The sequence below is a fragment of the Chionomys nivalis genome, chromosome 18 (assembly GCF_950005125.1).
Source record: "Chionomys nivalis chromosome 18, mChiNiv1.1, whole genome shotgun sequence".
NCBI classification, from domain to species: Eukaryota; Metazoa; Chordata; class Mammalia; order Rodentia; family Cricetidae; genus Chionomys; species Chionomys nivalis.
The window spans coordinates 22,601,678-22,627,435 of NC_080103.1; the positions used below are offsets into that span (position 1 = coordinate 22,601,678).

At 57.5% G+C, this 25,758-nt stretch overlaps 1 protein-coding gene across 2 annotated transcripts; it reads right to left on the reverse strand.

Moving 5' to 3' along the window:
* Positions 1-357: 357 nt before the first annotated feature.
* Positions 358-25,540, reverse strand: Celsr2 (cadherin EGF LAG seven-pass G-type receptor 2). 2 transcript variants are annotated; one of them, XM_057793093.1, is made up of 34 exons: positions 21,709-25,540; positions 16,147-16,794; positions 13,837-14,059; positions 13,360-13,475; positions 13,096-13,184; positions 12,386-12,543; positions 11,874-12,037; positions 11,592-11,717; positions 11,085-11,251; positions 10,508-10,795; positions 10,242-10,416; positions 9,889-10,030; positions 9,617-9,737; positions 9,047-9,230; positions 8,795-8,896; positions 8,020-8,114; positions 7,603-7,812; positions 6,935-7,118; positions 6,681-6,809; positions 6,400-6,580; positions 6,115-6,282; positions 5,889-6,015; positions 5,582-5,782; positions 5,084-5,258; positions 4,750-4,862; positions 4,538-4,617; positions 4,325-4,451; positions 4,115-4,237; positions 3,600-3,727; positions 3,317-3,405; positions 3,030-3,212; positions 2,721-2,888; positions 2,387-2,621; positions 358-2,039 (listed from the first exon to the last, which is right to left on the reverse strand). In XM_057793093.1, the coding sequence occupies exons 1-34, from the start codon at positions 25,019-25,021 to the stop codon at positions 2,012-2,014; spliced, it is 8,760 nt and encodes a 2,919-aa protein (XP_057649076.1). In that variant the 5' UTR covers positions 25,022-25,540; the 3' UTR covers positions 358-2,011. The 2 variants fall into 2 exon arrangements, with proteins under 2 accessions (XP_057649076.1, XP_057649077.1); XM_057793094.1 differs by lacking the exon at positions 3,030-3,212.
* Between the last annotated feature and the right edge of the window lie 218 nt (positions 25,541-25,758).

Sequence of the window (25,758 nt, forward strand, 5' to 3'; positions counted from 1 at the left end):
AGAACTGATTAAAAAAAAAAAAAAAAAAAAAAAAAAAAGGCCCACAAATTCCCACTTGTCACTCATCTCTCCCTAGCTACTCAATTCTGCCCCAGAGAATTTGTTCCTGTCTGGGGCTCAGTCTGATATGTGGAGCCTCTTGGGCCATGCCAGTTCTGTATCCTGGGGAAAAAAGATATCTTCCTACCCACCCACCTTATCATCCTTCAAACAGCCAGGCTCGGGGCTCTTTGCTGATACGGCCTTGGTCTCCCCATCCTCCTCGTGGGAGCTTCAAGGCTTTACCGATCCTGTTTCCCCAAATCCAGGCCTCCACCCAGGTTGCAACACAAAAGCCAGCAACGATGACGCGGCACCTGCACAGAACTAGTTTATTCAGTAGTATGGGGGAGAGAACCAAAACGCTACCATATTCACAGCAACAATCAAGCTGTACAGTCCGATGGTTAGTATCAAGTGAGCATCCAGCATCTTTGTATTGTTTTTAACTCAAGTCATCAGTAGTTTAAAAAAAAAAAATCCAGTTAAATTTTTAACCCTTTACAGGAATTGCTGAGGGGAGAGGCCAGGGGGCAGGTGAGAATCCATGGCAGAAAAGCCTGAGGTCAGCCTTCCAAGTGAGGAGCAGGGACATCTTTCCTGCCCGGAGCCTTTGTTCTAGCCACCTGCTTTAGAAGGGAGTCCGTGACATGTCCGGGACACATGCTTAGAGAGAAGGGCGACTCAAATGAACGGCAGTTGTCAAAACGGAGGGGAGAAACAGAGCAAGAGGAAGGATGGTTGGCCCCAAATCCAGGTCTGCTAGACACTCACCCAGCCTGCAATGGCCACATCAGACCCCCTGGGACAAAGCCATCCCAACACAACAAGTAAATAAATAAAAATATATATTAACTCTCTCTTCACAGGGAGCTGGGGTCAAGTAGGGGGACAAGAAGGAACAGGGCCTGGTTCTTTGAAGAAGAGAGCCAATTCCAGAAAGGGGTTAAAAATAGAACATGTCTCAGAGGCCACAGCAGGTCAGACAAAATGGCATTCATCTGATTGGGGAGGGAGGGATGAGTGGGCACCAGAACCCAGACTTGCGACCTGTGCTTGGGGTGCGGCTCCTCGGGGCCACCAAGCCAGCGCTGTGCTTACTCTTCCTCCTGGTGCCACACACAGCAAAGAAGCCCAACTTAACCATGACTGGCCCTCCCTGGAAGGTCGGGCTGGGGAAATGAAGCACTTTGGGGTCAGCAAACTGAGCAAACGCCTGGGCTGCAGCACATGGCCGGAGCCCAGGAGAAGGAGAGGGGCTGGGGCAGTCATTCCCTTCCCCTTAAAATGGTTCATGCAGCATTTGGGGGGTCCAGGGGCGACGAGTCCTTCTGCCCCTGGCCAGACAGGGCTTTTCAGTTCCTGGGAGAGGTGGAATTGGCCGGCGGAAAGGGCCTTTTTTTTTTGTCCCGACCCCTCACCAGCTGAGGCCTGTCCGGTGCAGCCTTGCAGGGGCTCGTGCCCCTGGTGCACGTGGCTTTGTCCATTCCTTTCGGTGATGGCAAACGAGGGGCAGGCCCCCCAAGAGTCCTTCTCCTCCCAGAGGCACAGCAGATGGGAAACTGAAGAGAGGCCGGGACACATCCGGGGAGGTCCTATCCTCTTTGGGAAGGGAAGGGGAGTCCATTTCCAGTGTATAAAAAAAATTAATCCCTGAAGTCATGAAGAGTGGAGATCCTTTTTTTTTTTGTTAAATTCTTTTTTTCCTCTTTTTTTTTTTTTTCTGAAAAACTTTGTCTTGAAGATGTTGGCCCCAGGGGTCCAAAGTGCAGTGAGAGGGGAGGTGGGGGGAGGGACTTGGCACTAGATGGCCTTAGATGCAAGGCCCAGGCTCCTCAGATGGACGTTTCATCGCTGCTTCAGCGGGCAGTGGGGAGCAGGGGCAGGATAAAGCAGAAGACAGGAGCAGGGCATGAGCGCAGCAGGGGGAGGGGAGGGAGCTTCGGGGGGACGAAGGAACACCGGCCCAGGGTTAATGCAGGAAGTTAAAGAAGAGAAATCTGGAGAGGCAGGAGAGGAGAGTGGCAGAGAAGGCAGACAGAGGGTTAGCTGGAGCAGCAGAGGGGACAGTGAGCAGCTACCACCAGAGAAAGAAACAGAAAAGCAGCCCCGGCTCCCACCCTCTCATGCTGCCCTGGACTAGGCTGCAGCACTTAAAGCCCAGGGGGTCTGGGATACCCCCCAACAGAGCACCATGGTGTCTGGGCACGCAAGGGAGCTAGACTCCACTTAGCCCATCTGTCTTCCAACTGCCTGACAGAGTAGCCTGATGAAGCTCAGAGGCAGCTGTGCCCCAGCCAGGCCCTCTACAGGTGACACCCTGAACCTCCCGCCCAACCCGACTCACTCGGAGCCCGATGAGTCCTCATCCACCGTGCCTGCCTTGATGCTCATGGCAATGGGCATGACCCCATTTAGCTGTTCCTGCAGACTCTGGCGTGGTGGTGGGCGGGGAGGAGGTCCGTTCCGACTGACATCACTGGCTGAGGAGCCCCGAGAAGACCCTGTGCCCTGCTCCAGGGGCAGCCTTAGGAGGCTGCTCTTTTCACTAATGGTGGGAAGACACTTCTTCTTGAGGATGCCTGGGGGCGAGGAAGTGGGTACCATGAACTGCGGATGGGAGGCGCTGGGGCATCCGACAGAACCCCAGCCGGCGGATATGGGACTGAAGTCTCACTCACCTTTGTGCGGTTGGGTAGAAGGGCCTGGAAGGGGCCCCAGAGACCCTTCCCGAGATAGGGCATCTCCGTTCTCCCGTGGCCGCTCTTCAAGGAGCCCACTCCCACTGCTCTCCTTCGTTGTCCCAAAGTCTCCTGGCCAAGGGACCTTCCCAGACCCTGGACCCACCTCTGTCAAAGAAAGGAAGTCGATGAGTCCCAGAGAAGGGTAGGCAGCCAGGACAGCCACCACCCCAGTTCTGTTTTTCAATGAGCCCTAGCCTCTTGGGCTTCCATTGCCCCCCAAAGGCTGCAGCCCTGGTGCTGGCCCACCCTTGGGGGTACTGTGCAGGGGCAGTCTCTCAGCTCCAGGCCCCAGCAGGCTGTCCCAGCCCTGCTCGCCAGGGAAGGCGGCCTCCTCCTCCTCTTCCTCGCTGTCAGATGAGTGGGTAGATGCATAGGAACCACTCTGGTCATCTTCCAGGGACAGGTCACTGTCAGAGTCCGTGTCGGGATCTGGGAGGTCAGGGGAGGGATCACAACTGTCCCACCTGCCCAGCCCACCCTCAGCAAAAGCTAGGCCCCTGCCCTGTTAGGCAGCCATGGCTTCCTGTCCTCACCGTGTTGCTGGTCTTGACCTTCTAGGAATAGGCCACCTGGGTCCCCTAAACCAGGGGGACCCTGGCCAGGGTTTAGCGTGGACTCCTCCCTAAAAAAGGCAAGACCACATTTTAGGGGTCAATCTCGCTAGTGGAATTCCCAGGTCCTACCCTTACTGCCTCTAATCTAAGCTGTGACCTGTGTTGGCCACAGTCAGAGACAGTTCCTTAGCAACTGGCTAGCCTTGGTTCTAGCAAGCACGGTCTTTCCCTCCTCCTCAGCACTCCCGTTTCCAGGGCTCACCTCAGCAAGAAGGGGATGTAGCTGGGCTGGCTCTTGCCTGAGCGGCTGGCACTGTGCAGTGAGCCGGCTGAATCTCCGTAAGGCTGGTACAGCCTTCCGTCAGCATAGGGACTGGAGCAGTTATAGGACTAGGCAGGAGACAAGAGGCCAGTGAGACGGGGAATTGGAGGGATGGGCCCCAAGCTAGAAAGTAAAGGGTGCCAAGAACTTGCCCCAGGTTCTCCCTCCCGTATGCCCAGGTCTTCAAGTGGAAGGCACCTTGCATACTGCCTTCACCGTAGGGCCGAGCAATGGTCACGGCTATGCCACAGCTATGCAACACTGAACACACCCAGTGCCCTGACTTTGCCTGGGACAGCATCTCCTCCCAAGGCCACACACGCCATGTTACCCCTTAGAGGAAGGGGTGCGGAGATAAGGGTGCCCAGGTAAAAAGTACAGAGAAAGACAGGTTCTATGGGCCTGCTTCCCCTTCCATCGAGACACCTCTTATTCCCAGACCCACGCTCCCTCACCGAGGTCAGCGTGGACTTAGTGGTCAGAGCGGGGTCAGGAGTGGGCTTGCGGCTGCAGGCAAACTTCAGTGCTTTCCGGACCTCCTTGCTGAGCACCACGTAGGAAAGGAAGATGAAGGGGCCCTGGCAGGCAGAGAGAGCAATGGGTGACATACCCAGGCAACCCACCCCTGGGCATTCCCTTCCATTCAGCAGGGTGGGGCCAGGTACCTGGACACAATTGCAGGCAGCAAAGAGGTAGTGGAAGAGGAGAGTGTCGCTGTTGACAGAAAGCAGTGCCAGCAGCCACGTGGCACTCAGTAACAGGAGGACAGCAAAGGAGGGACGCAGGCCGGAGCTGGAAGGCAGGGCAATCCGTGAGATCGGCCATGAGGCCCTCCTCACCCGTGCCCACCCTGTGCCCAGCCACCTGCCGATACTCACACAGGGCCTTTCTTCTCGAACCCCTGCCGCTGGGCAGCACAGGAGGCTCGGGCTGCCAGGATGTACAGGAAGACACTCATCTGGGCAGTGGAGAGTACGTGAGAGGAACAGAGAGCACAGACCAAGGTTTCTGCTCTGCCCAGAAGCCTCAGCTCTTCCTCAAGGGGATCTGGAGGACACCCTCAACCTGCTCACCCCAACTCAGCACTTACCGAAACAGCAAAGGCCACCGGTCCAGCGAAACTCCAGATGAGTGTATCATAGATGGAGAGCCAGCAGAAGTCAGGATTCCCATAGCCTTCAGGATCCAAGCCCACAGCTAGACCTGGAGCACAGAGGCAAAGCAAGGTTCTCAGGGTGGAGGAGACAAAACTGCAGCTAGAGGTTCCCAGAGCGGGTGTGGAGTACGTAGAAGGGCAGAGCCCTCTTCAGCATGAAACCCAACCCGACACCCAACGCCAGGCTGACTGAGAGTCCTGGGACCTGAGCTAGGGGTTTGGAGTACATGACATGGACCCAGGGCCTAGCGATATGGAGGCAGGGTACCTGTGATGAAAGCAGGAACGCCCCAGCCCAGCATGTAGTAGAAACGCATGGGGCTGGCGTTGACATCTCGCACCTCCGTGAGTGCCCGGTACAGGTGTAAGGCCTCCAGCAGAGCCCAGGAGAAGGTGCAGAGGTACAGGAAGTGCAGCAAGATGGCAATGACTGTGCAGGCAAACTGAGGGCCAGGACACTGGTCAGGAGCCCAGACGAGGAGTGCGCTCAGGGCGGGGGTGGGGTGGGGTGGGGAGGCAGTGGGAAGGCCTGGTGGTGTGTGCAGCCTCAGGGGAAGCCCAGGCTATATGTGAGAATGCCTGGGACGCTGGAGCATCGAGAGAAAGAGAGCTAGCGAAGAGCAAACTGTGGGCTATGTCCTGGACCCAGCTCTTTAGCAATTCACTGTGGTGGGAGCAGGGATGGAAGAAGGCTAGAGATGGGTCACCAGGGAGCCTAGACTGGGACAGGAAGTTGGGAAGGTCTCTGGGACAGGAAGTATCTTACAGGGAGGTCAGCCTGGTTGATCCCTAGGAGAAAGACCAGCTGGGCCAGGCCCAGGGCAGCAGTGAGGTTGCGTCGGATGCCGTGTTGGTTGGAGCGTAGGGCACGGAGGAGAGTGAGGAAGAGGAAGGTGATCGTCAGGGCAGCTAAGGTGACTCCAAGGGCCACGTAGGTCAGAGTCTTCAGTGGCAAGATCTCACCATTCTGAGGGAAGAGTGCAGAGAGGGGGGTGTCAAGGAAGAGCAAGGCCCAGGCACCCAGCCCCCAGCTCGGTTCCTGCCCACAGCTCTGGGTTACCCCGGGGCCCCACCTCCCGTCGGGACACATCCATGAGCACAGCAAAGCTCGTCATGTGGTTGCACTGGCAGCTGACATGGCTCTCATTGCGGAAGACGACTTCACAGCCTCGGGCAGACCAGCCACCGGTACCGCTGACCCTGTGAGAAGAAGGCAGGGTTAGGAAGGCAGAAGGGTGAGCAGCCAGAGGCCAGGACACTCGGTCCAAAACCATGGGGTAAGGGTGGTAACAGGCTCACAGGATGGAGTGGTTCCAGAAGACACAGATGGGCTTGGTCCGCTCCTCGGTCTCCAGCAGGCGGAACTGCACTGTGACGGGCTTGTCCAGAGCACGCGGCAGGAGCTCCTCGTCATCGTGGACACTGATGCTTACCACAGGTGTGTTGATGACTGGGCGCTTGGGAACCCTGATAACAGAAAGGGGCACAGTCACCAGGGCAGCCACAGGACACCGTTATCTTTAGGAGAAGCCTCCATGTTCACCAGCTTCACCCAACCTCCCAGGCTCTGTCCTGGCCACTGACCTCAGGCTACGCTTATCTGGGTCATAGTTGTGGGGCAGGAGCCCAGCCAGGGTGTGGTAGATGATGACGCTGGCCACTGCCTCTCCCTGACTCAGTTCTGGGTGCCGCCGCTGCCGCCGTGCCAGCTCCTCGGTCTCCTGGGCTTCGCCGGGTCCCGCAGGCCTCACCATGGGGGGCATCTCTGGAAGAAAGTGCTGCTACACTCAGCTGGCCCTGCCTTCTGTGCCACCTGCGTGTGTACCCCAGGCCAGGTGGGTGCCCCATCCACGGTCCCTGCTGACCTCTGAAGACAGACTCCGGCAAAATGACTGTGGTCTCAAGGTCTGGGGGACGCTCCCCACGCAGTGCCTCGTAACGGGGCAGCTTGGTCCCAGCGAAGTTCCCTTTGTCCAGGCGCACGACAGAGATGACTAAAGAGGAATATGGTCGCAAGTCAGACACCAGGTGAGGCAGGTAGGCACCCCACCCCCGCATGGTGGCCCTCTGGAAGGGGGACTCCCTCCACACACCCCTCCCCAGTCCGGCGCCATCTCACCAATGTTGGGGGTGACGATGGTGAAGGGGCTTAGGTAGGTGTGCCGCATATTCTGGGCGAGGGCACTGGCGTAGGCCTCGTAGTGCTGGAGCAGCCAGGCGGTGCCACCCTCGGTTTGCTGGATCAGTTCCCAGTGCCTCTTGTTGGCTGCATCCAGGAGGGCACTGCCCACCCTCAGCAGATTCTGGAGATGGGCATGGTCAGAGTGGCATGTGCTTGTGGTCAGACTCATACCAAGTGAGTCTGTGCTTCTCCTCAGGAGTCCCCGCTGCCTCTCCGGGAGTGTATCGCTGTACCCATCATGGGTACTCTGCCTCTAAACCCCTTCCCCACCCTCTAGATCAGAGCTACCCAGTGTGCCCGCCTATGCCTCTTTCTGTTGCATGCCCTTTTGGTTCCCCGAGAAGACTGAGCTCTTGCTCTAACAGGCAGGGCCCTGCTTCAGGTCAGCCCACGCCTCAAACAAGCAGCCTCTGCTGGACACTCAAGTCCTGATGCTGATTCAGATACTCTGAATCACCTGTGTTGCATCATGGAGTACAGGCTGTCACGGAGGCCTCACGCCAGAGGGGTGTGGCCTTACGGAGGGGAGTATCCCCTCCTGTCCCCTAAGATGGCCAGGAGCAGGATCTCTCACTGGGCCCTACTATGCCTACTTGAAGCCCCACCTCGGTGAAATGTACGTCCTGCGTGGCAGACAGCCCAAAGCCCCGCTGGGCACTCTCGTGAGCCAGCAGTCGTGAGGCCAGCTGGTAGGCCACCTTGACATCACTGCCAAAGTAGCCAGCGGTGTGCTGGGTGGCATTGCGCAGCAGCAGGGCTAGCCGCTGGGAGCGTCCTGAATCCAGGCCCGACTCATTCCGCTGCAGCCGCTCAGCCTGGGCAGAGGGACAGAAGGGCAGAGGCTCAGACAGGAGGGTGGGGACTGGGGCTATGGAGTAAAAGGGCCTCAGGTTGGTGGGGAAGAGGTGGCCCCTGAGGATAGGAGCCTCAGGAAAGCAGGAATGGGATTCAGAAGCTCCACTTCCAAAGACGGGGAGGGGGGCAGGTGTGAAGAAGAGGAGAAGATAGGGGGGTCAACTTACAAAGCCCTTTAGCTCTGAGAAGGTGACTGATGTGCAGTTGAAGAGGTTTGGGGGGAGCCACCCTCTGTGCTCATCACAGTGGCGCACAGCAGTCCCTGGAGGAAAGAAGCAAGAGGGCGGGGCTTAGGGAGACACAGGAGGCCCCAAGATCCACTTGCGTGACCTCTTGAGCCAGCCAGGGACGAGCAGCTCATAAGGAAATAAGAGGACAGTTGTACCGAACTCCAGAGCCCAAAACCTCTTCAAAATCAGGACAAGCAAAGGCCATGGGAACAGAGGTTTGTAACCTCCCCTGCACACCCCCAAGATATCACTATCCCCTCCACTCAGCTACCACCTTGTGCTCTACTACTTCCTACCTATGAATTCTGCTCATTGCTCATCTAAGGGCCAGCATCAACCCCCATTCTGTGGCTGGAAGGGTACCCGGCACCCCATATTCTTCAGGACTGTCTCCCCTTGAATACGGCAAAAACCCCAGTACTAGGTAGTTAGCCAAAAGTAGGAGCCTCGTGCGATTCATCTTTGAGTTTAGCACCCAACCCTGGTCCCAGAACACAAAGGGTTTCCAATAGTTCGGTTCAGCGTAGGACATAGGCACTCGTGGTCAGCCTAGCTGGAGGGGTGAGTGAAGGAAGGTGAGGCATGGCCTCTCCAGGAGCTAGAAACCAGAAAGCGGGACTCCAGCATCTACAAGCCAGGGGCTTGCTGTCTCTACTCCACTGACAGGAAAGATCAAGTCTTTGATACCCCATCATAGTCCTCTAAAACCTACCAAAGGAACCTTTGGGGCAAGGGGCAGCAGCAGGCAGCCCAAAGCGCGTACGGGGCCACCAAATCCCAGCCTCTATGGCCCGTGGGCAGCTGTCATAATTCACTGGAGAGAAAACACAAGGTCACCTATGAGTAGCTATGTCCGGGCTCCCCAACCGTCCCTCAACATACCCAACCCACTGCCAGACTTTTGGAATGAACGCTCGTGGTGGCTTGTAGGGAGGCGGGAAGCTACCGCTCCTACGAACCTTACCTTCACAGCCATTGGTGGTGACTTCGGCAAAAGGGTTGTCACAGCGATCACACTGACGCCCAATGACACCAGGTTTGCATGGACACTGGCCATCCTCTGGATCACAGACTCGGGACAAAGAACCGGTGGGGTAACAGTCACACAAGAGGCAAGTGGGGCTGCCAGGGGGTCGGTAGTGATTCTCCTAGGAGGGGAGGAGGGGTCATTGGATCAAAGATGTCTTTCCTGGATGTTAGTGAATTCTTCAAACTGTGACCTCCCCAGAGAGACCCTACCCGGGTCCTTGTGGGTATAGGATTCAACATTCTCAACAGCAGATAATGTCTTGGAGTTGAGCTTATTATTGAGAAGTCAAACATTCTGAAGAGGCTGCGGACAGCCCATACAGCTATTTCAGGGCTCACGGATTCAGTATTAGTCCTGGGTCCCCTGTCCCCAGATAATGACAGGGCAAAGGCACAGGGCCCTCAGCTCCCTGTAAAAAGGTCCATCTCTACTGCTTTCACAGGGCAAGAAGTTGCAGGATAGAGGCCAGGGTGGCCATACTAGGGGCTTATTTGGGACTGTCACCTTGCAGTGGCACTCGCCACTTGTCTTGTTGCAATCCGGGTCAAAGCCTTTGCTGACATCACAGTTGCACGGACCACATGTGGGGTGTCCCCACCAGCCACGGGGGCAAGGTTGGTCAATCCTGCGGAAAGAAACCCGAACGGGCATGAGGCCCCTCTGCCACTACCTCTCGCACTTGGTTCAACCACATACGGTCCTTCTGACCTTGGCTGCATTCAGCCAAACTCTTAAGGCTCAGAGAGACACCAGACATTAAGCCCTGACCTACCCACCTGGTCTCACAGTAGGGCCCAAGATAATTTGGTAAACACTCGCAAACGTAGCCGAGAGGTGCGCTGGGTTTTCGGGTACACACAGATTGATGCTCACATGGGTTCAGGTCACATACATTAGTACAGTTGTCACCATAGTAACCTGGGACAAGAAGGACCAGAAAGGTTTAGTCCCTGTCCTCTACTGGCTTCTCTTCCACCTAACTTCCTTACATTCCAAACAATGCACCAGATGGCTAAACCCTTGAAGTGTAGATGATGCTGACTCAGAGATGTGACTGGCTCCAGGTCGCATCTTAGAGACAGAGTGTAAGCCCCGACACCGGCCTCGTTTCCTAGGACCCTGAGCATACCTGGATCGCAGCTGCAAGAGTAGCTGTCCCAGTCATTGCTGCAGTAGCTGTTGGCGGGACAGGGGTTTGAGTCACAGGGATCCGGCCAGCTACAGCCTGGCTCCACATTGATGCTCTCCCCGCGGCTGGGATCCAGACTGCTAACGCCCTCGGGTGTCTCGCTTACCCGCACGCCCTGGAGGGATAAGGGCAACATTGGCCCTCAGCCGAGCAGGGCTCCCGGTGGAGATGGGATGGGACGTGGGGGAGGGGGTGTGGAGACTCACCTGCAGACAGCCCCGGAAGCCTCGAGCCACACCGTTGGCTGGCCCAGGCACTCCCCCGACGGTAATATTGCTCAGGTGCAGCCCATGCAGCCGAGGGCCCAGATTACCCTCTGCCCTCTGTTGGCCATAGTCAAAGGACAGGATGGCGTGGCCAGGGCCCCCGCTAGCTCCCAGTGCCAGCTGTGCGTGATGCCAGTCACCGTCGTTGGCCCGGCCTTGCTCCAGGTGCAGAGACGAGGCCTGGAGCCCTGTGCCCTCCACACTCAGCACCACGTGGCCTTCCCGAAGCTGTACGGGACGGGGGAAAGATCAGCTGATCACCTCAATAGCTTCTTCCAATCCACTTGCCCTGCTTCCTTAACACCAAATGCATATACCACTGCCCGGCTGTGGGCAGAGGAAAGACTGTTTATTCCACTGATGCCCAGTAGATGGCAGTACTGACCCACCGAATAGGCCCAGCTAACTTCTCGCTTTCCCCCAAAGCCCTGCCCGGCCACCTGGGTCCAACCCCCTGAAGGATCCTGCAGCCCGCGCCAGGCCAGGGCTTGCCACACTCCCACGTGCCCTGCATCACCTGCAGGGTGATGGTGCTGCGCCCCCTGGTGACGGCCTGCAGCAGGACGCCATCTGTCTGGCGTGTGCGGAACATGAGGCTGAGGTGCCAGGGTTGAGAGATGGGCAGAGAGAGGCCATGCCAGGCCACAAGGCTGCTGCCCAGGAAACGCTGGGGATTGGCCATTTCTGGGAAGGCAGATGAAAAGTGACTGAAGGGTAGAGCAGTGATGTAGGAACGGTGGTGGCTCCTTGAGAGATGGGGCCTCAGCTCTCCTTATACTCAATCCCCTCACTGCCCCACCCTCCAGAGCATTTACCTGTCCTGGGCCCGCCCTACATTGTGCCCAGGGCCTGCCTCTGACTAGGCCCTTTGTCTCCTGCCCACCTTCTCCTAGCTCTGCCCAGACACGCTTTTCCACCCACAGCCCAGCTCCCCGAGCCCTGCCCAGAGCCTGCCCCAGCTCTGCAGGCGATCCCAGACACCATGAGCACCCTGGCCCCAGCCTCCAGTGGCTGCCACTCCTACCCTGGGCACAGCTCTTGCCCCCGAAGCCTAGCGGACACTCGCAGCTAAATGCATCCCACTGGTTCACACAGGTGCCACCGTTGTGGCAAGTGTTGCTGTCACACACGTTCTTCTTGGTGGGGCAGCCTGGAATGGAAAGGGAGGCACTCAAGGACCCCAGGGCTGGGCTCTGAAGACCAGCAGCCGCTAGAAGACCACACAGGCTGGTGTTCCCATGCCACGCACAGCCGCTCCTCTCAGTGCCTGGCTCCCAGCCTTGCCCTTACCCCCAGGCCTCCGTACCAGGCACAGTGCCGTTGTTGGCAATGAAGTCGGCCATGTCTACATGCCGACTATCCACCTGAAGGTCCCTCATACAGCCCACAAAGTGCCTCATCCGGACAGGGAAGTTCTCGGGCAGGTCTGGCACCCCACCGAGCAGCAAGGGTCCTGTCAGGTCCAGAGACCTAGACAATGTGAAGAGACATTAGTTTAAGTTTATGGTTCTTCCCCATCCCGACCTGCCCCCGCCCAGTACCCCGCCACTAGGCCCAAGAAAGAGAGAACTTGGCCGAGGCCAAGAGGCCGTATAGGGCAGTGCCCTGGAAGTCGGGGTACTTATGTAAGCACCCAATGTAGATAGATGTGTGCTCTTGGCTCACACTCCTTCCACTCACAGCCCACCAAGGCCTGAGTCTAACTCCCCAACACTGACCAGGGTGAGGGGGGCAATCTGATTGGTTCCCACTCTGGAGCCCTACCCCCTTGACCAGCACCACCCTCTCCCTAGCTACGGGTCCGCCCTCCCCGCTTACTTCTTGCTGCCTCCTTGAGTGCCCTGGGCTGCACAGGAGTAGTTGCCCAGCATAGCTCCGAAGCGCAGAGCCACCCCCGTGTCACAGCCGTCCACGGTCACCACAGCCACCTTCTGCTCAGACGGGCCTTGAGGGAGCCCTGTCTGGCCCAGCAGTGGCTGTGGACAGAGAAGGGAGGCGTTAGACAAAGAGCCCAGCACAGATACAAACACAGAGTTATACCTCCACACACACCTACACCCACAATCAAGGACTACCCAGTGGGACGGAAATGCCCTGACAAGTGGCACCTCTCCTCCCTCTTCTCAGACACGAGAGCTGTGACCAGTCACAGAATCACCCAGGCCAGCTAGGCCGTGATGGCGTATGCCTTTAATCCTAGCACTCGGGAGGCAGAGGCAAATGGATCTCTGTGAGACAGCCTGGTCTACAGTGTGAGTTCCAGGATAGCCAAGTCTACACAGAAAAACTCTGTCTCAGAAAAACAAAACAAAACAAAACAAAAAAAACCCAACCATACAAACGAACAAACAAACAAAAAACCCAAAAGATGCCCATGTCTAGGCAAACTATATATAAGCCAAGAACTAGCTCCTCTGCCCCTCACCCACACCCACCTTATTGCAGTATTTCAGTTGTACTGTGTGCCCCTCACCACATCCACCTTATTGTAGTATTTCAGTTGTACTGTGTGCCCCTCACCAACCCACCTTATTGTAGTATTTCAGTTGTACTGTGTGCCACTGGCCATCACTGACCCCTCCAGGAACGAATGGGGACACAGTTGTGGTTGATTCCCCTGGAGAAAGAACCAGGTAAGCTGGGTCACAGGAAGAGATTTGGGAGTGACAGAGATGCAGGCACATCTAGGGATGGGGGCCAGGTCCAGGTCTGGCTGGGAGGGAAAGTATTTGGCTATTTGGCTGGAGGTCAGGGGTCGAGAGGCGGGCAAGGCCAGGAGGCACTGGGCTCACCTGCGGAGAAGGTGAGCTGGACCTGCTCCTGGATCACCTCGAGAGCCACGAAGTCATGTTTCTCGTTGAAGCGCCCGTTGTACAGTAGGAGGCCGTTCCGCTCCTTGGTAGCAAACCTGTTTAGGGGGGTCTCATGGGGGCATGGAATCGGGCACCCACCTGTATGCGAGTGAGTGCCCCATCCACCCAAGCAACACCAAAGCTGATGCTTTGGCCAAGGCTATGGAGTCAGAATGCAGATGATAAGCCCAAACAAGCACCCTGGCATCTTGGCTTCCCACCCTCAAGGGCTGGGGAAGAGTGCCAGGCAGATCCTGAGAGTGAGGACAGCCGGCTGGCAAAGCCTACAGGTCACTCCAAGGGCTCTATCAACAACGGCTCTCGGTACTTTCACTGCCTGACCTGCTACCCCACCTACAAGGAGGCACCCACACTCTCACAGGGCCCTGCCGCCCGCCCCGGGGCCTAGTCACTCACGAGAGGGCCAGGGTGAAGTGAAAGCGCTGGCGCAGGCCACGGAAGGTGATGAAGGAGCGGGCGGGGAAGCTGCGTGTGGTCACCTGGCAGAAGGGCTTCTCAAAGTCCCCAGATGGGCAGTCACATTTGAAACCTCCTACCAACAGGTTGACGCAGGTACCTCCATTTTTGCAGACACCTGGAGAGCATCGGCCTGAGCGGGCACTCACTTCACAGTGCTCACCTGGGGGAAAGGACAAGCAGGGTGAGACCCTGACAAGGCAACGGGAGGTCTCCCTGCTATGGTTTGAATATGAACCGCCTCCCAAAGGCTCATATGGGAAAGGCTTGGTCCTGGCTGGTGGTGCTATTTCAGGAGGGATTAGAAACGTCAGGAGAAGCAAGCTGGATGGAGCAGGTCACTGGAGGTGTGCCCTCAAAGGCTACGTCTTGTCCCACGCCCCTTCTCTCCTCAGTGAGCAGCTTTGTGCTACCACACACTCCCGCCACCGTGATGTTCTGCCCCTTTGATTCCCTTATAGCAAAGGAACCAGCCGCTAGAACTGAAACTGGCCGAGACCGTGAGACAAAAATTTACCTTCCTTGTTTTAAATTGTCTCTCTTGGATATCTCCAGTGACAGAAATCTAATACATCCCTGGGACTATTTCCTGCGGCCACCCCAGACTCTCCCAAGCACCCTCAGTTCCCCTTGAGTAGCTTTCTTCTCTGAAGTCCACCACACACCAGCCCCTTAGGGGCTCTCAGTGGCCCACCACACCCTTCTCACTGCGGTTCCGCATATGTTCTGCTACAAGCCGCTAGGAGCTCTTTAGCCCTTCCCCAGCCCTGTCAGGGACCCTGGTCCCAAGGCCCTGGCCCCTGCAGAGACAAATGCCAAGAAAGGAAGGACCTAGAGAACCGTCTGAGGGCTGTGCCTGCCCACAAGGACCTAGAGAACCGTCTGAGGGCTGTGCCTGCCCCGAGCCTTCCCCCTTCCCCACCAGTGCTTTTGTTTCCTGTCAGGCATGGAGATCAGCTTTCCTCCCTGGAAATGTGGCTGTGTTTCTACTTCTGTTTGGGTTATGGGTTGGGATCAATGGTGTGAAGTAGCTGGGGCTTCTCCATGAACAGAACTTTGGGGTCTGAACTAAGGTTCCCTACGCACTTGAACAATACTGAGAGAATAGGGCCTGAGTCTGAGGGCAGATGAGGAATCAGGGAGCGAAAATTCAGACATCAGATGGGAAAACCTACTCCCTTCTCTCCCTCCCCATTCTGATGCCAGAGATAGGTTCTCCGTTCCTGTGCCTAGTGACTGGCTCTTGTTTCCATGGAAACTGTTGTTCGCCTACTCTGAGCCCCCTTCCCCATCCTCCTGGACAAAGACTCCCCTTCCTTCTCCCAAACTCACCCTCCCCTCTCCCCCCACCCCCAGCAGCAGCACAGAAGAGTCAAGTCTGGCAAGTTCTGGGCAGGAGGATACGGCAGGAGGCAGGGAGCCTGCCTACGCTACTGGCAGAAGCCGTGAGCCCGATGCTGGAGGACCTGAGGCCTGGGAGTCTGGGAGGAAAAAGGAGCAAGTGAGTCTGTAGTCATGGAGCAACAGCGTCTATAGGGAGGGGCAGGGTATGAAGAGACCTGCGGCCACAGGCCGACAGGGAGGCAGAAATGGAGCCACTCTGCTCAGGGCTCCACAGGCCAGTGTCCTGGAACTCCCTCGTGCCTTCCTCCAGCTCCTGGGTGGGGAAAGTTAATGAAGGGATTCACTCAGCAGGACCAAGTCCTGGACCTAGGCCAGCAACACCTCTAACTGGATCAAGTCGCCTCACCTCGGCATTTAAACAAAAGCCAACACTTTCCACAAGCCAGCTTTCTCTGCGTGTCAAATTGTTTACATGAGTCCTCCTCACAGGCAACTCTTGACCTAAATAAATGAGTTCTCTCTGTCTTAAAGACTGTGGGAAGAGAAGCTCAGTAACTCTCCTTTCCACACAGCTATTAGTGGCAGAGCTGGAACACAAACCCAGGTGCAGGACTGACCTCAATTACACAGTCTCAGTGGGTATGTGTGCAGGCGTGCATGTGCCAGTGCGCGTGTGGGTGTGTGGGCTTGCACAGCGAACAGAAGGCTGCTCATTCTGACTTCCTAAGCAGGCAGCTGTCAAACAGCAAGCAGGATCTAAGAATGTCTGGTGCGGCTGGAGTTTATACTCTTGGAGAGAACCGGGCAGCCCCATCATTAGCCTGCTTTTGGGCTTGGACCAGAGCGTCAGCCCTGCAGGGCTGCCCCCGTGGTTAGCAGCCCTCACGGTCCCTGCACTAGGCTCACCCGTGTAGCCGTCGCGACAGAGGCAGGTGTAACCGCCCTCTCGGCTGCGGCAGTGCCCGTGGGGTCCACAAGGCCTTGAGTAACAGAGGTCCACTTCAGTCTCACAGTAGTCTCCTGTGAAGCCAGGCGGGCAGCGACAGCGCAGACCCCCGACAGGGTGGATGGGCCGGAAGAGCACCGACGAGGAGGCGATGAACGGTGCCGAGGAGTCGAAGCGCAGCACGGACACGCAGCGCATGTAATTCTCGCAGGGCTCGCGCAGGCAGATGTTGTCGTCGAAGGGCAGCACGCGTTGCGCTGAGATGGCGGTGAGCAGGCTGCGGTTGAGATACAGGCGCTCCTGCAAGTCCTCTGAAGGCAGAAATGGCGGCCCACCCCCGGGTCCTGGGGGCTGGCCCACCGACAGGCTCACATTGAGGATATGGCCGCCTGGGGCATCAGTATCTCTTTGTACATTGAAGACCACTACATGATCTGGAGGTGTGGCCAATGTGGCTGCCACAGCCTGGATGAAGAGTCCCAGCAGTGGTGACAGAAATCGCTCTGGGGACATGTCTTCCAAGCGTAGCGTGATGCTGTGTGTGAGCATCTCGTCTGTGATGATGGTGACTCGTAGTGAGCACTGGGCTGTCACACTATGGACACCATCTGAAGAGAAGCAACGTGGATCAACGTTAGGCTTGTGGTAGGCAGAGCAGATGGGCCAAGCAACAGAAGTGCCAAGCCACAAATCTTGGCTTTGAGCAGAGGAGGGAGAAAGTTTGTGTGATTACATTGGAGGAGGAGTGAAGGGAGCAAGGAGAGAGTATCAGAAAAAGGGAGCACCAGGAGGAAGGAGTACTGAGAGGAGGGAGCACCAGGAGGAAGGAGTACTGAGAGGAGGGAGCACCAGGAGGAAGGAGTACTGAGAGGAGGGAGCACCAGGAGGAAGGAGTACTGAGAGGAGGGAGCACCAGGAGGAAGGAGCACCAGGAAGAAGGAGCACTGAGAAGGAGCACTGAGAAGAGGGAGCATCAGGAGGAAGCAGCACTAAGATGAAGAAGCACCAGGAGGAAGGAGCACTGAGAAGAGGGAGCACCTGGAGGAAGGAGCACTAAGAAGAGGGAGCACCTGGAGGAAGGAGCACTGAGAAGAGGGAGCATCAGGAGGAGGGATCACCAGCAGGAGGGATCACCAGGAGGAGGGAACCCAGAAATAGAGGGTACAAACAGGTTAAAATCCAGCCCATACCCTATAAGGTACCCAAGAAACCTTTTTTCCAGATGGCATAAAAGTGGCCAGTGAGACGTGCTGCTTGTGAGCCAGTCACTCCTTAAGGGGTCACCCCATGTGTGCATAAGGAAATGAGATTTTTCTTACCTGTTCTTTGCCTGTTTTCTCAACACTCTTTGGCATGATGCATGAACTGCCTTCCAGTGTTTATGCCTTTCACCCTGCTCAGTATAAGCCCTGTCCCCTGGGACCAGTCCCTGGGTTCTGCCCCCAAACTGTGTTTTGGCCCTTGCTCACTTTCCTAGAGGGCCCAGAGTACCACGAGAGACCCCTTCCCCTTTACTCTGCATGTCTCAATCCCTCTATAATCCTGCCTCTCATCATGTTGTCGCAGGCTGGGAGCGGAAGATGAATTGGGTCAGTGGGCCATCAGGTCCCCCTTGCACTCGGCTCCATGACCGACTGCTTCCATGCAAGCCTGCTATCCCCATGGCAACACCCTTCACACAAAGCCTTCTTCCCACCCAACTCTGGGTAGTCTGGGGGACCCCACCCCAGGAAATCCAGCTGAGCCACCTTTGCCAGTGGTGGCACCACCCACGGCTCCAAGCTGGAGAAAGTAAGTGGGGGGTGGGGAATCTGAGTAGAAGAGCCTGGGCGGCTTCCACCCTGAGTCCACTTCCACCACTGGGCACTAGGGCCACCTAGTTACTCATCACTGACCTGGCTCACCAAGTTGTACCCAAAGGTCGGCCTGCCATACCCCCAGGTAGTACACTCACTTACTAACACATGCACGGGTGTCTCACTCCACCCACACACCCTGTGCTCAGAAGTGCCATACACACCTGAACGTGCACACACTAGGGAATGGACTTGGTTTAGATTAAAAATGAAGCTGGGCTGCAGAGAAAGGGAAATGGGTTGGAAGGGCTACAGGCACAAGTCCCATGTAATACAGTGCCTTCCACACAGTGAGTGTTCATAAAGACTAAGATGCTGATGAGAGCCCCTTGGGCTCTTGAAAACAGAACAGCAAGCCAGTAGTGGTGATGCATGCCTAATCCCAGCTCTCCGAGGCAGGGGCAGGCAGATCTCTGAGTTCGAGGCCAGCAGGATCTACAGAGCGAGTTCCAGGATAGCCAGGGCTACACAGAGAAACCCTGTCTTGAAAAAAAAAAAAAAGAAAAAGTAAGAAAGAAAAAGGAAGGAAGGAAGGAAACAAACAAACAAACAAACAGACAGACACTCCAATCAGATGCAAAATTTGCACCCAGGTTGGAAAGAGGTGGAGCCAGTGTTGCTGAGGCGGAAGTAGGAAAGACTTAGGGAACTCTGTTTTGTATAAGTCACACTAACTTCAGGTGGCTGTTCCTTGGGCAGTTAGTTGAGCCCCGGTGTTTATCAGCCGTGCCCTGGGCCCCCTGCCTCCCGGCTCACCAGCCTCATTGCTGTGATCTGCTCGCTCTCACTAACTAGCCTGATGCCTTGACTGCTGCTCACCTCTGCCTTCCCGCTTTGCCCAGGGTACAAAGACAACAGCCCACAGTCCTCCAAGCCCTCTGGCCTGCCCATAGGTCCCCATGATGATCGGATTCCTTTGCCTCCTCCTCTCAGAAGCCTGCACTTGGGCCCAGGTCTGAGCAGGAGCTGATGTCACAGCCCGGTGTTTGCTAATGGGAAGTTCCCTCCCTCCGGACAGAAAGCAACACAGGGGGGCTGGAGAGATGGCTCAGTGGTTAAGAGCATTGCCTGCTCTTCCAAAGGCCCTGAGTTCAATTCCCAGCAACCACATGGTGGCTCACAACCATCTGTAAAGAGGTCTGGCGCCCTCTTCTGGCCTGCAGGCATACACACAGACAGAATATTGTATACATAATAAATAAATAAATATTTAAAAAAAAGAAAGCAACACAGGACTCTACACAGAGCAAGAGAAGCTTTGCCATCCCCTGGCCCTGGGAACCAACGCTCCTGCCTGTGTCCCCTCCACCAGCCCAGGCCCTGCCTGTGCCCCTCTCTCAGCCTGCTTCTGTCCCTTCCCATCTGGCCCACCATCTGTGGCCACCTGCCCCTCTGTTATTGTCCCCACCCCAGCAACCAACCCATTGCTCTTTCTCCCTCCTCTTTGTCCCTCTTCCCAGCCCTGACCTGGGTCTCCCCTCAGTTGCAGGCTGGGAATAGCAGCAACCAGTGCACTCACTGCCTGAGTTGTTTTAGACAGAAGAGCTGGGGTAGGCTCTGACGCAGGAAATACCACCTGGATCTCGGCCTCAGCCAGCTGTACCCAGGGGGATGCTAGAATCAGACTCCCAGACTTCCCTCTCCTGGCAGAGGCTCTGCCATCTGGGAGGTGAGCAAGCCTTGGGCAGGATCTTCTGTGTGTCTGAAGAAGGCAGCCGCCTGAACCATTTGGGCTGCAGGGAGCCATGGAGCCCAGGCTAGGGCAGCTACAGCCATAGGGAAGAAGGGAAGATAAATCTAAACACAGAGACCAACAGGGGAAAACAAAGGTCCAGGAAAAGAGCCAGCAGTGGAGGAAAAGGGGGAGAAGGAAAGAGAAACAGGAGTGGGGAGAAGGTGACAGACAGGCAGTGCAGGAGGGTCCCCATGGGCAGGGTGGGAGGAAGGAGGAGACAAAGAACCAGAGAAGGAAGACAAAGGGGCAGTGGGCGTCAGTTCCCCTCACCCAGCCTCCTGAACTTTGGGGTTGCCTTGGTGACTGCCTCCAAGGGTCAGGGCTGATGGGGGAGGGAGGTAAGGGTAAAAAGGCCAGCCACAGTGGCCACAGTGGTACTAGGTGCTGCCCCAGCCTTTCCCTCCAGCCAAGAGGGCTGTGGATTGAGGCTGTGTGCCTTGCTAGGGTAACAAAGGCTGGCCTCCACACTGGCCCTAGAAGTCAAGCAGATTCTTTACAGAAGGCTCTGGATGGAGGGCAGGAGGCACAGGCCCCTTCTTCTGCCTCTAGTGCCAGGCACAGATGAAGGTGGTCCAGACGAGCCTTCCTCCTCCTGGAGGGGAACTGAGGCTTCAGGTGGCTCAAAGCCGAATCCACTGCCTTCGAGAGCTCATTCTCCCTGGTCCTTGCAGCCCCTGAGAGGTGGGACCGGGAAGTATCTGTCCCATAAGAAATGTGAGCAAGAAGGGGGCTGGGGCCGTCTTCCCCGATGTGTGAAAGCTTCCTGGAGTGGGATGCCCGGGTTCACCCCTGGGAAAATCTCTTCCTCCTTCACCTCCTTTCCAAGTCCCAACTCCCAGACTCAGGAAGGTGCTTGGCTACTGAGTCTGCCTCACGCCCACCTTGCTTCTCACCCCAGAACTGACAGAGAGGATAGAATACTGTCACCCAGGCCTGCTTTCCTTCCCCAACCCCTGCTGTCTGAGGTGTCTGCAGGCTGAGCGCTTGGCTAAGCAACAGGAATGCCCAGTCTGGGTTCCGGCCAGGCTCCCACGCCCCTAGAATTCTGCTCTTCCCCCCACCAAATCAGGACCCTGGAGTCTCTGCCCTCAACGCTCAGGAGTCCTGGTGCACTCTGATCCCTGGGTCCGTTTTCCTGAGCATAGGCCATCATGACAGCAAGGAAGGCCTAGCAGCCCCAAGAACAACCCACGGGGAATTGAGGGGCCCAGAAGGTTCATCTGCCCTGACTTCATTGCGACCCTTCCCCCAACCAAAACCGCCACCAAGAACTCAGGACAGTGAGGTCTGTTTGGAAGACAATGAGCTCTACTTCCTGCCTGGAGCTCTGAAGGGGCAGCCGAGCCAGGCTCTTTCTGCCTGGAGGGGAAAGAATGCTCTAGACAAAGTCCATGTCAGCCGATTCTGCAGCTCTGCTGAGAGGCGGGAGAGAGGAGAGCAGGGTCCTGACCCCTTGGTGGAACCCTGTGTCCCTGGAGCCCTCTGACCTGCCAAAGGCTGTGTGAGATCACAGGGCCATCCTAATGAGGGTGGCAGGGGTGCTGAGGGGCCAAGTCGCCTCCCCTCTCCCAGCCAAGGGCTCCCCCCTCCCCCAGCTCGGTTAGTCTTCCACGCGCCCTTTTTTCACAATTCTTGGCATCCACAGTCAGGGCAGTCTCACTACACTTCCCCCACCACGTCACAGTCTGGTAGGCAGGGGGCAGCCAACCAAAGCAGCCCAGCCCAGCCTGGGGCAGCAGGCGGGGCCTGCGCCAGCCGCCAAGATTCCTGGGGTTTCTTCTCCGGCTGGTTCCTGATCTCTCAGTTCTGGGCTACCCACCTGGCAGAGTGGGGTCACCAGCTCCTCCTGGGATGATACTCCATCTCCAGTGGCTGCCCAGGCCTCTCCCCAGGACTAGTCCCACCCCAGCACCACCAGGCATCTTCCTTACCTGATACCAGCACGCTCATGATGGCTTCCAGGGGCCGGTTGTTGTCCAGTGCCCGGCTCAGTCTCAGCTCTCCTGTGGTCGCATTGAGTAGGACCAGGCTGAGTTCATTTCCTCGCTCGAAGCTGTACGTCAGGCTGTCTGAGATATCAGGGTCATGGGCAGGCACGCGGCCTATGGCACCCCCAGGGAAGCTGCTTGAGCGGTTTGTGACATAGTTGTTGAAAAGAATCTCAAAGTTGCCCAGCACTGGTGGGTTGTCATTGCGGTCAAGGAGGCGGACATGGACGGTAGCCCTGCTTACCAACGGAGCGGATGTAGCCTGGATGACCAGGATATATTCAGGCCGGTCCTCATAGTCCAAATCCACCAGGGCAGTCAGCTCCCCCGAGAAGATGTCCAGCTGGAAGACCTCAGGGATGTTGCCCTCCACGATCTGGTACATGATCTGTGCATTGGTCCCTTCGTCTGGGTCAGTGGCTGTGACCCGGGCCACCGCCAGCCCGATGGGACTGTTCTCTTCCACAAACACATCAAACTCATCCTGCTCAAAGACAGGGGGATTGTCATTCACATCCAACACAGTGACCGTCACTTCCATGGGTGTGCGGGCTGGTGGCATCCCCTTGTCCACTGCATACGCTCGTAAAACGTACTGGGCCACGTTCTCGCGATCCAGCCTCCGCAGCGTCCGCACAATGCCCGATGTCGACTCAACAATAAAGTCCCCGTCTCCATCATCCCCTCCCTGAAAGGTGTAGAAAACCCTGCCGTTGAGACCGGAGTCACGGTCAGTGGCCGAGATCTGCAGGACACTGGTAAAGGGGGGCACGTCCTCATAGACACTGCCCTGGTAGGAATCCCGCAGGAACTGGGGGGCATTATCATTTACATCATTCACCAGGATCTCCAGGTAGGTGGTGTCAGACTTCTGAGGGATGCCGTTGTCCCGAGCAGTGATGGCCAGGGTATAAGACACCTGGTCCTCATAGTCCAGCTCGGCCTGGGTGGTGACAGCCCCGGTGTCTGCATCAATTCGGAACTGGGGAATGCTGTCCTCCATAAAGTAGGTGATCCGGGCATTCTCCCCAGTGTCCTCGTCCGTAGCGCTGATCAGTACCACGGTGGTGCCTGCTGGTCGGTCCTCGTTAACATTTACTGTATAGTGGGAGCTCTGGAAGACGGGACGGTGGGTATTGGCATCGGTGACATTCACCACGATCTGAGCTGTGTCCTGCCTCGTACCATCAGAGGCAGTCACTGCCAGCACATACTGCCGCTCAAGTTTGTAGTCCAGCGGTAAGGCAAGGGAAACCAGCCCCCCTCCGCTCTGGCTGGTGATGGAGAAGCGGTTTCGGGTATTGCCACTGGTGATCTGGTAGGTGATGACACTGTGGGCATCACGATCCACGGCTGACACCGTCACCACACTGGTGCCCACGGCCGCATCCTCGTTGAGCCGGACTGTGTACTCTGGTTGGGTAAAGGTTGGGTTGTTGTCGTTGACGTCCAGAACGGTGACGCTGACGCTGGCTGAGGCGGTGAGCGCTGGGATGCCGTGGTCTCGGGCTTCCACGCCAAAACTGTAGAAATCAACCTCTTCCCGGTCCAACTCCGCAGCCACAGAGATCCAGCCTGTACCGTTGTTAATGGTGAAGGGGAAGTCGTGCCCAACTCCAGCCAGGCTATACTCCAGGCGGGCATTGTCACCAGCATCAGCATCAATCGCCTGGACATGCAGAACTAGGTAGCCTAAAGGGACACTCTCTAGGACGGTGGCCTGGAACGGGGTGCTGACAAAGATGGGGGCATTATCATTGATGTCCAGGACTTGCACTGTTACTAGACCAGAGACGTTGGAAAGCGGAGGCCGGCCACCATCCTGAGCCCGTATCCGTAGCGTGTATTCTTTGGTTGTCTCATAGTCAAGGGGGCTGACCACATCCAGAGCCCCCGTCTGGGCATCCAGGTAGAACTGTCCCCGAGCGTTGCCACTCATGATGCTATAGTGCACCAGGGCGTTGCTGCCCTTGTCTCTATCCGAGGCTGTGACTCGGAGAACCGGGGCTCCCGGGGTCACGTCCTCACGCACCTGAACCACGTAACGCTTCTCGCTAAACTGGGGTGCGTTGTCGTTGTCGTCTTCCACAGACAGGAAAACAGCAGCCGTGGAACTCCGCGGGCCCGGGTCGCGACCCTGGTCACTCGCTTCCACCGTCAATTTGTAGGATTCCACCTCTTCCCGATCCACGGGGCCACGGGTTCGGATCACCCCAGAGCGGGGATCGATCTCAAAGACTTCGGAGGGGCTGCCTCCAGCCCCCTCGAGCAGGCGGTACAGAATGTTGGCGTTAGGAGGGGCATCCCCATCGGTGGCCCTGACAGTAAGCACCTCGTAGCCAACCTCCAGGTTCTCCCTGAGACTCTCCTTGTACTCTTGTTGCTCAAAAACAGGGTCATGATCATTGGTGTCAGTAACTAAGATGGTAAGTGTGGCCAAGGCACTCCGTCGGGGCATCCCATGATCCTGGGCAGTGACCCTGAAGACGTGGGTGCTCTTGGTCTCACGATCCAGCTCCTCAGCTGTGGTGACAGTACCCGTGATTGGGTCCAAGGAGAAGAAATGGTTGGAGCGGCTATCGAAGAGGGCATCCATGGTATACTCAAGTCGACCTGCCTCACCCTCATCTGGATCAATGGCTCTTAAGGACGCAACAGAGGTGCCAGCTGGCTGGTTCTCGGGCACTGTGGCCTGGTAGCTGGGAGGCTGGAACTGGGGGGCTGTATTCACATTCCTTTTCCTGCGCCCACCCATAGATTCCTCTGGTGATCCTTCCGCAGCCCTGAGCCCTGGGGCCTGTGCCAGCTTGCAAGACTGGCATCTGAGCCGTGGGGCCTTTAAGCAAGGGTGTTCTTGAGGCAGGGTCAGCTTGCCTTGTGGAGAAAGGTGTCCTCCAATACCCAGGAGACGACAGCTCCAGGGGCAGCCTTCAGGGGATGGCGGAAGAGGGATATGGGCCCCTGATTCTGGACACCAGACCCTCAGGCCATCGTGGTGGGGCACCAGGTGGCCAGTAAGCTCAATACCCGAATCTCTGCAGCGGCTGGTGTAAAGCCAGAGGTTCGAAGCGGAGGCTGGACAGAGCCAGCCCACGGGGGCGCAGGCCCCCGAGGAGCCGCGTCCCCCGGACCCCAGAGAACGACAGGGCCCCACTTGATCTCCCAGTAGTGGCGACGGCGGTAGCAGCAGCAGCAGCAGCAGTAGCAGCGGCAGCAGCGGCGTTGGGAGGGGGGCGCTGGCAGCCCGGCTCCGCATCTCTCCCTGTTCCCGGCCAGCCGGGTCAACAGCCGCGGCGGCTCTTCCTCCGGCTCCTGCCGGCCCCGCCGCGCCTCATGCCCGGGCCAGGGCGCCGGTCCCTGGGGTCCACCTGTGCGTCCCGCAGGGCCTGCACCTAGATGGCTCGGCGGCGCCGCGCGCTGTGCCCCACGATGCGCCGGGCTACCCTACTCTCGAAGCCCGCCCGGCTCCCGAGTCACCGCGACACTGCGGGCTCACGCTGCGCCTCCACCTGCGTTCTGGGCGCTCTCCACCTGCTCCCGCGGGCCGCGAGGACCCCCGGCTCTGCCGGGTCCCCGGTTCCCGAGACCTAGGGTGTCCCCTCTGCCCGCGCGAGATCGCCCACCTGCGCCTGCGGAGCCACACGCTCCGGCCCGGGCCTGGCTGCCAACGACCGCCCTGCGCCACCCTCTCGCTCCCCGCGTCCTCGCCGCGGCTACTGCCGGTCGCCGCGGTCCCGGGCCCAGACCGGCGTTCCCTTGCCTCCCCGGCGGGCGGGTAAGCTCTGCAGAGCGGCGGTGGCGGCGGCTCATTACCATAGACCTGCTCGCGCCGCCGCCGTCTTAAAGCGGCGACGCCCAACGCGCCGAAGAGGTGGGTCCCACCCAGCGCCCTCTTCTGCACAGATGCTCTAAGATTCCCGCCGCTGGTAGCATTTTTCTTCCCAGTTCATCAGACATGCTCTCGGCCAATCCTGGATCCTTACCACAGCTTAA

Excerpts from the sequence above, each read along its gene's own strand:
- Celsr2 (XM_057793093.1), bottom strand. The coding sequence starts at position 25,021 with ATGCGGAGCCGGGCTGCCAGCGCCCCCCTCCCAACGCCGCTGCTGCCG. Across the intron at positions 10,417-10,507 it reads GCTTCCGGGGCTGTCTGCAG|GGCGTGCGGGTAAGCGAGAC; the intron begins GTGAGTCTCCAC and ends TTATCCCTCCAG. Across the intron at positions 10,031-10,241 it reads CTCTTGCAGCTGCGATCCAG|GTTACTATGGTGACAACTGT; the intron begins GTATGCTCAGGG and ends TTCTTGTCCCAG.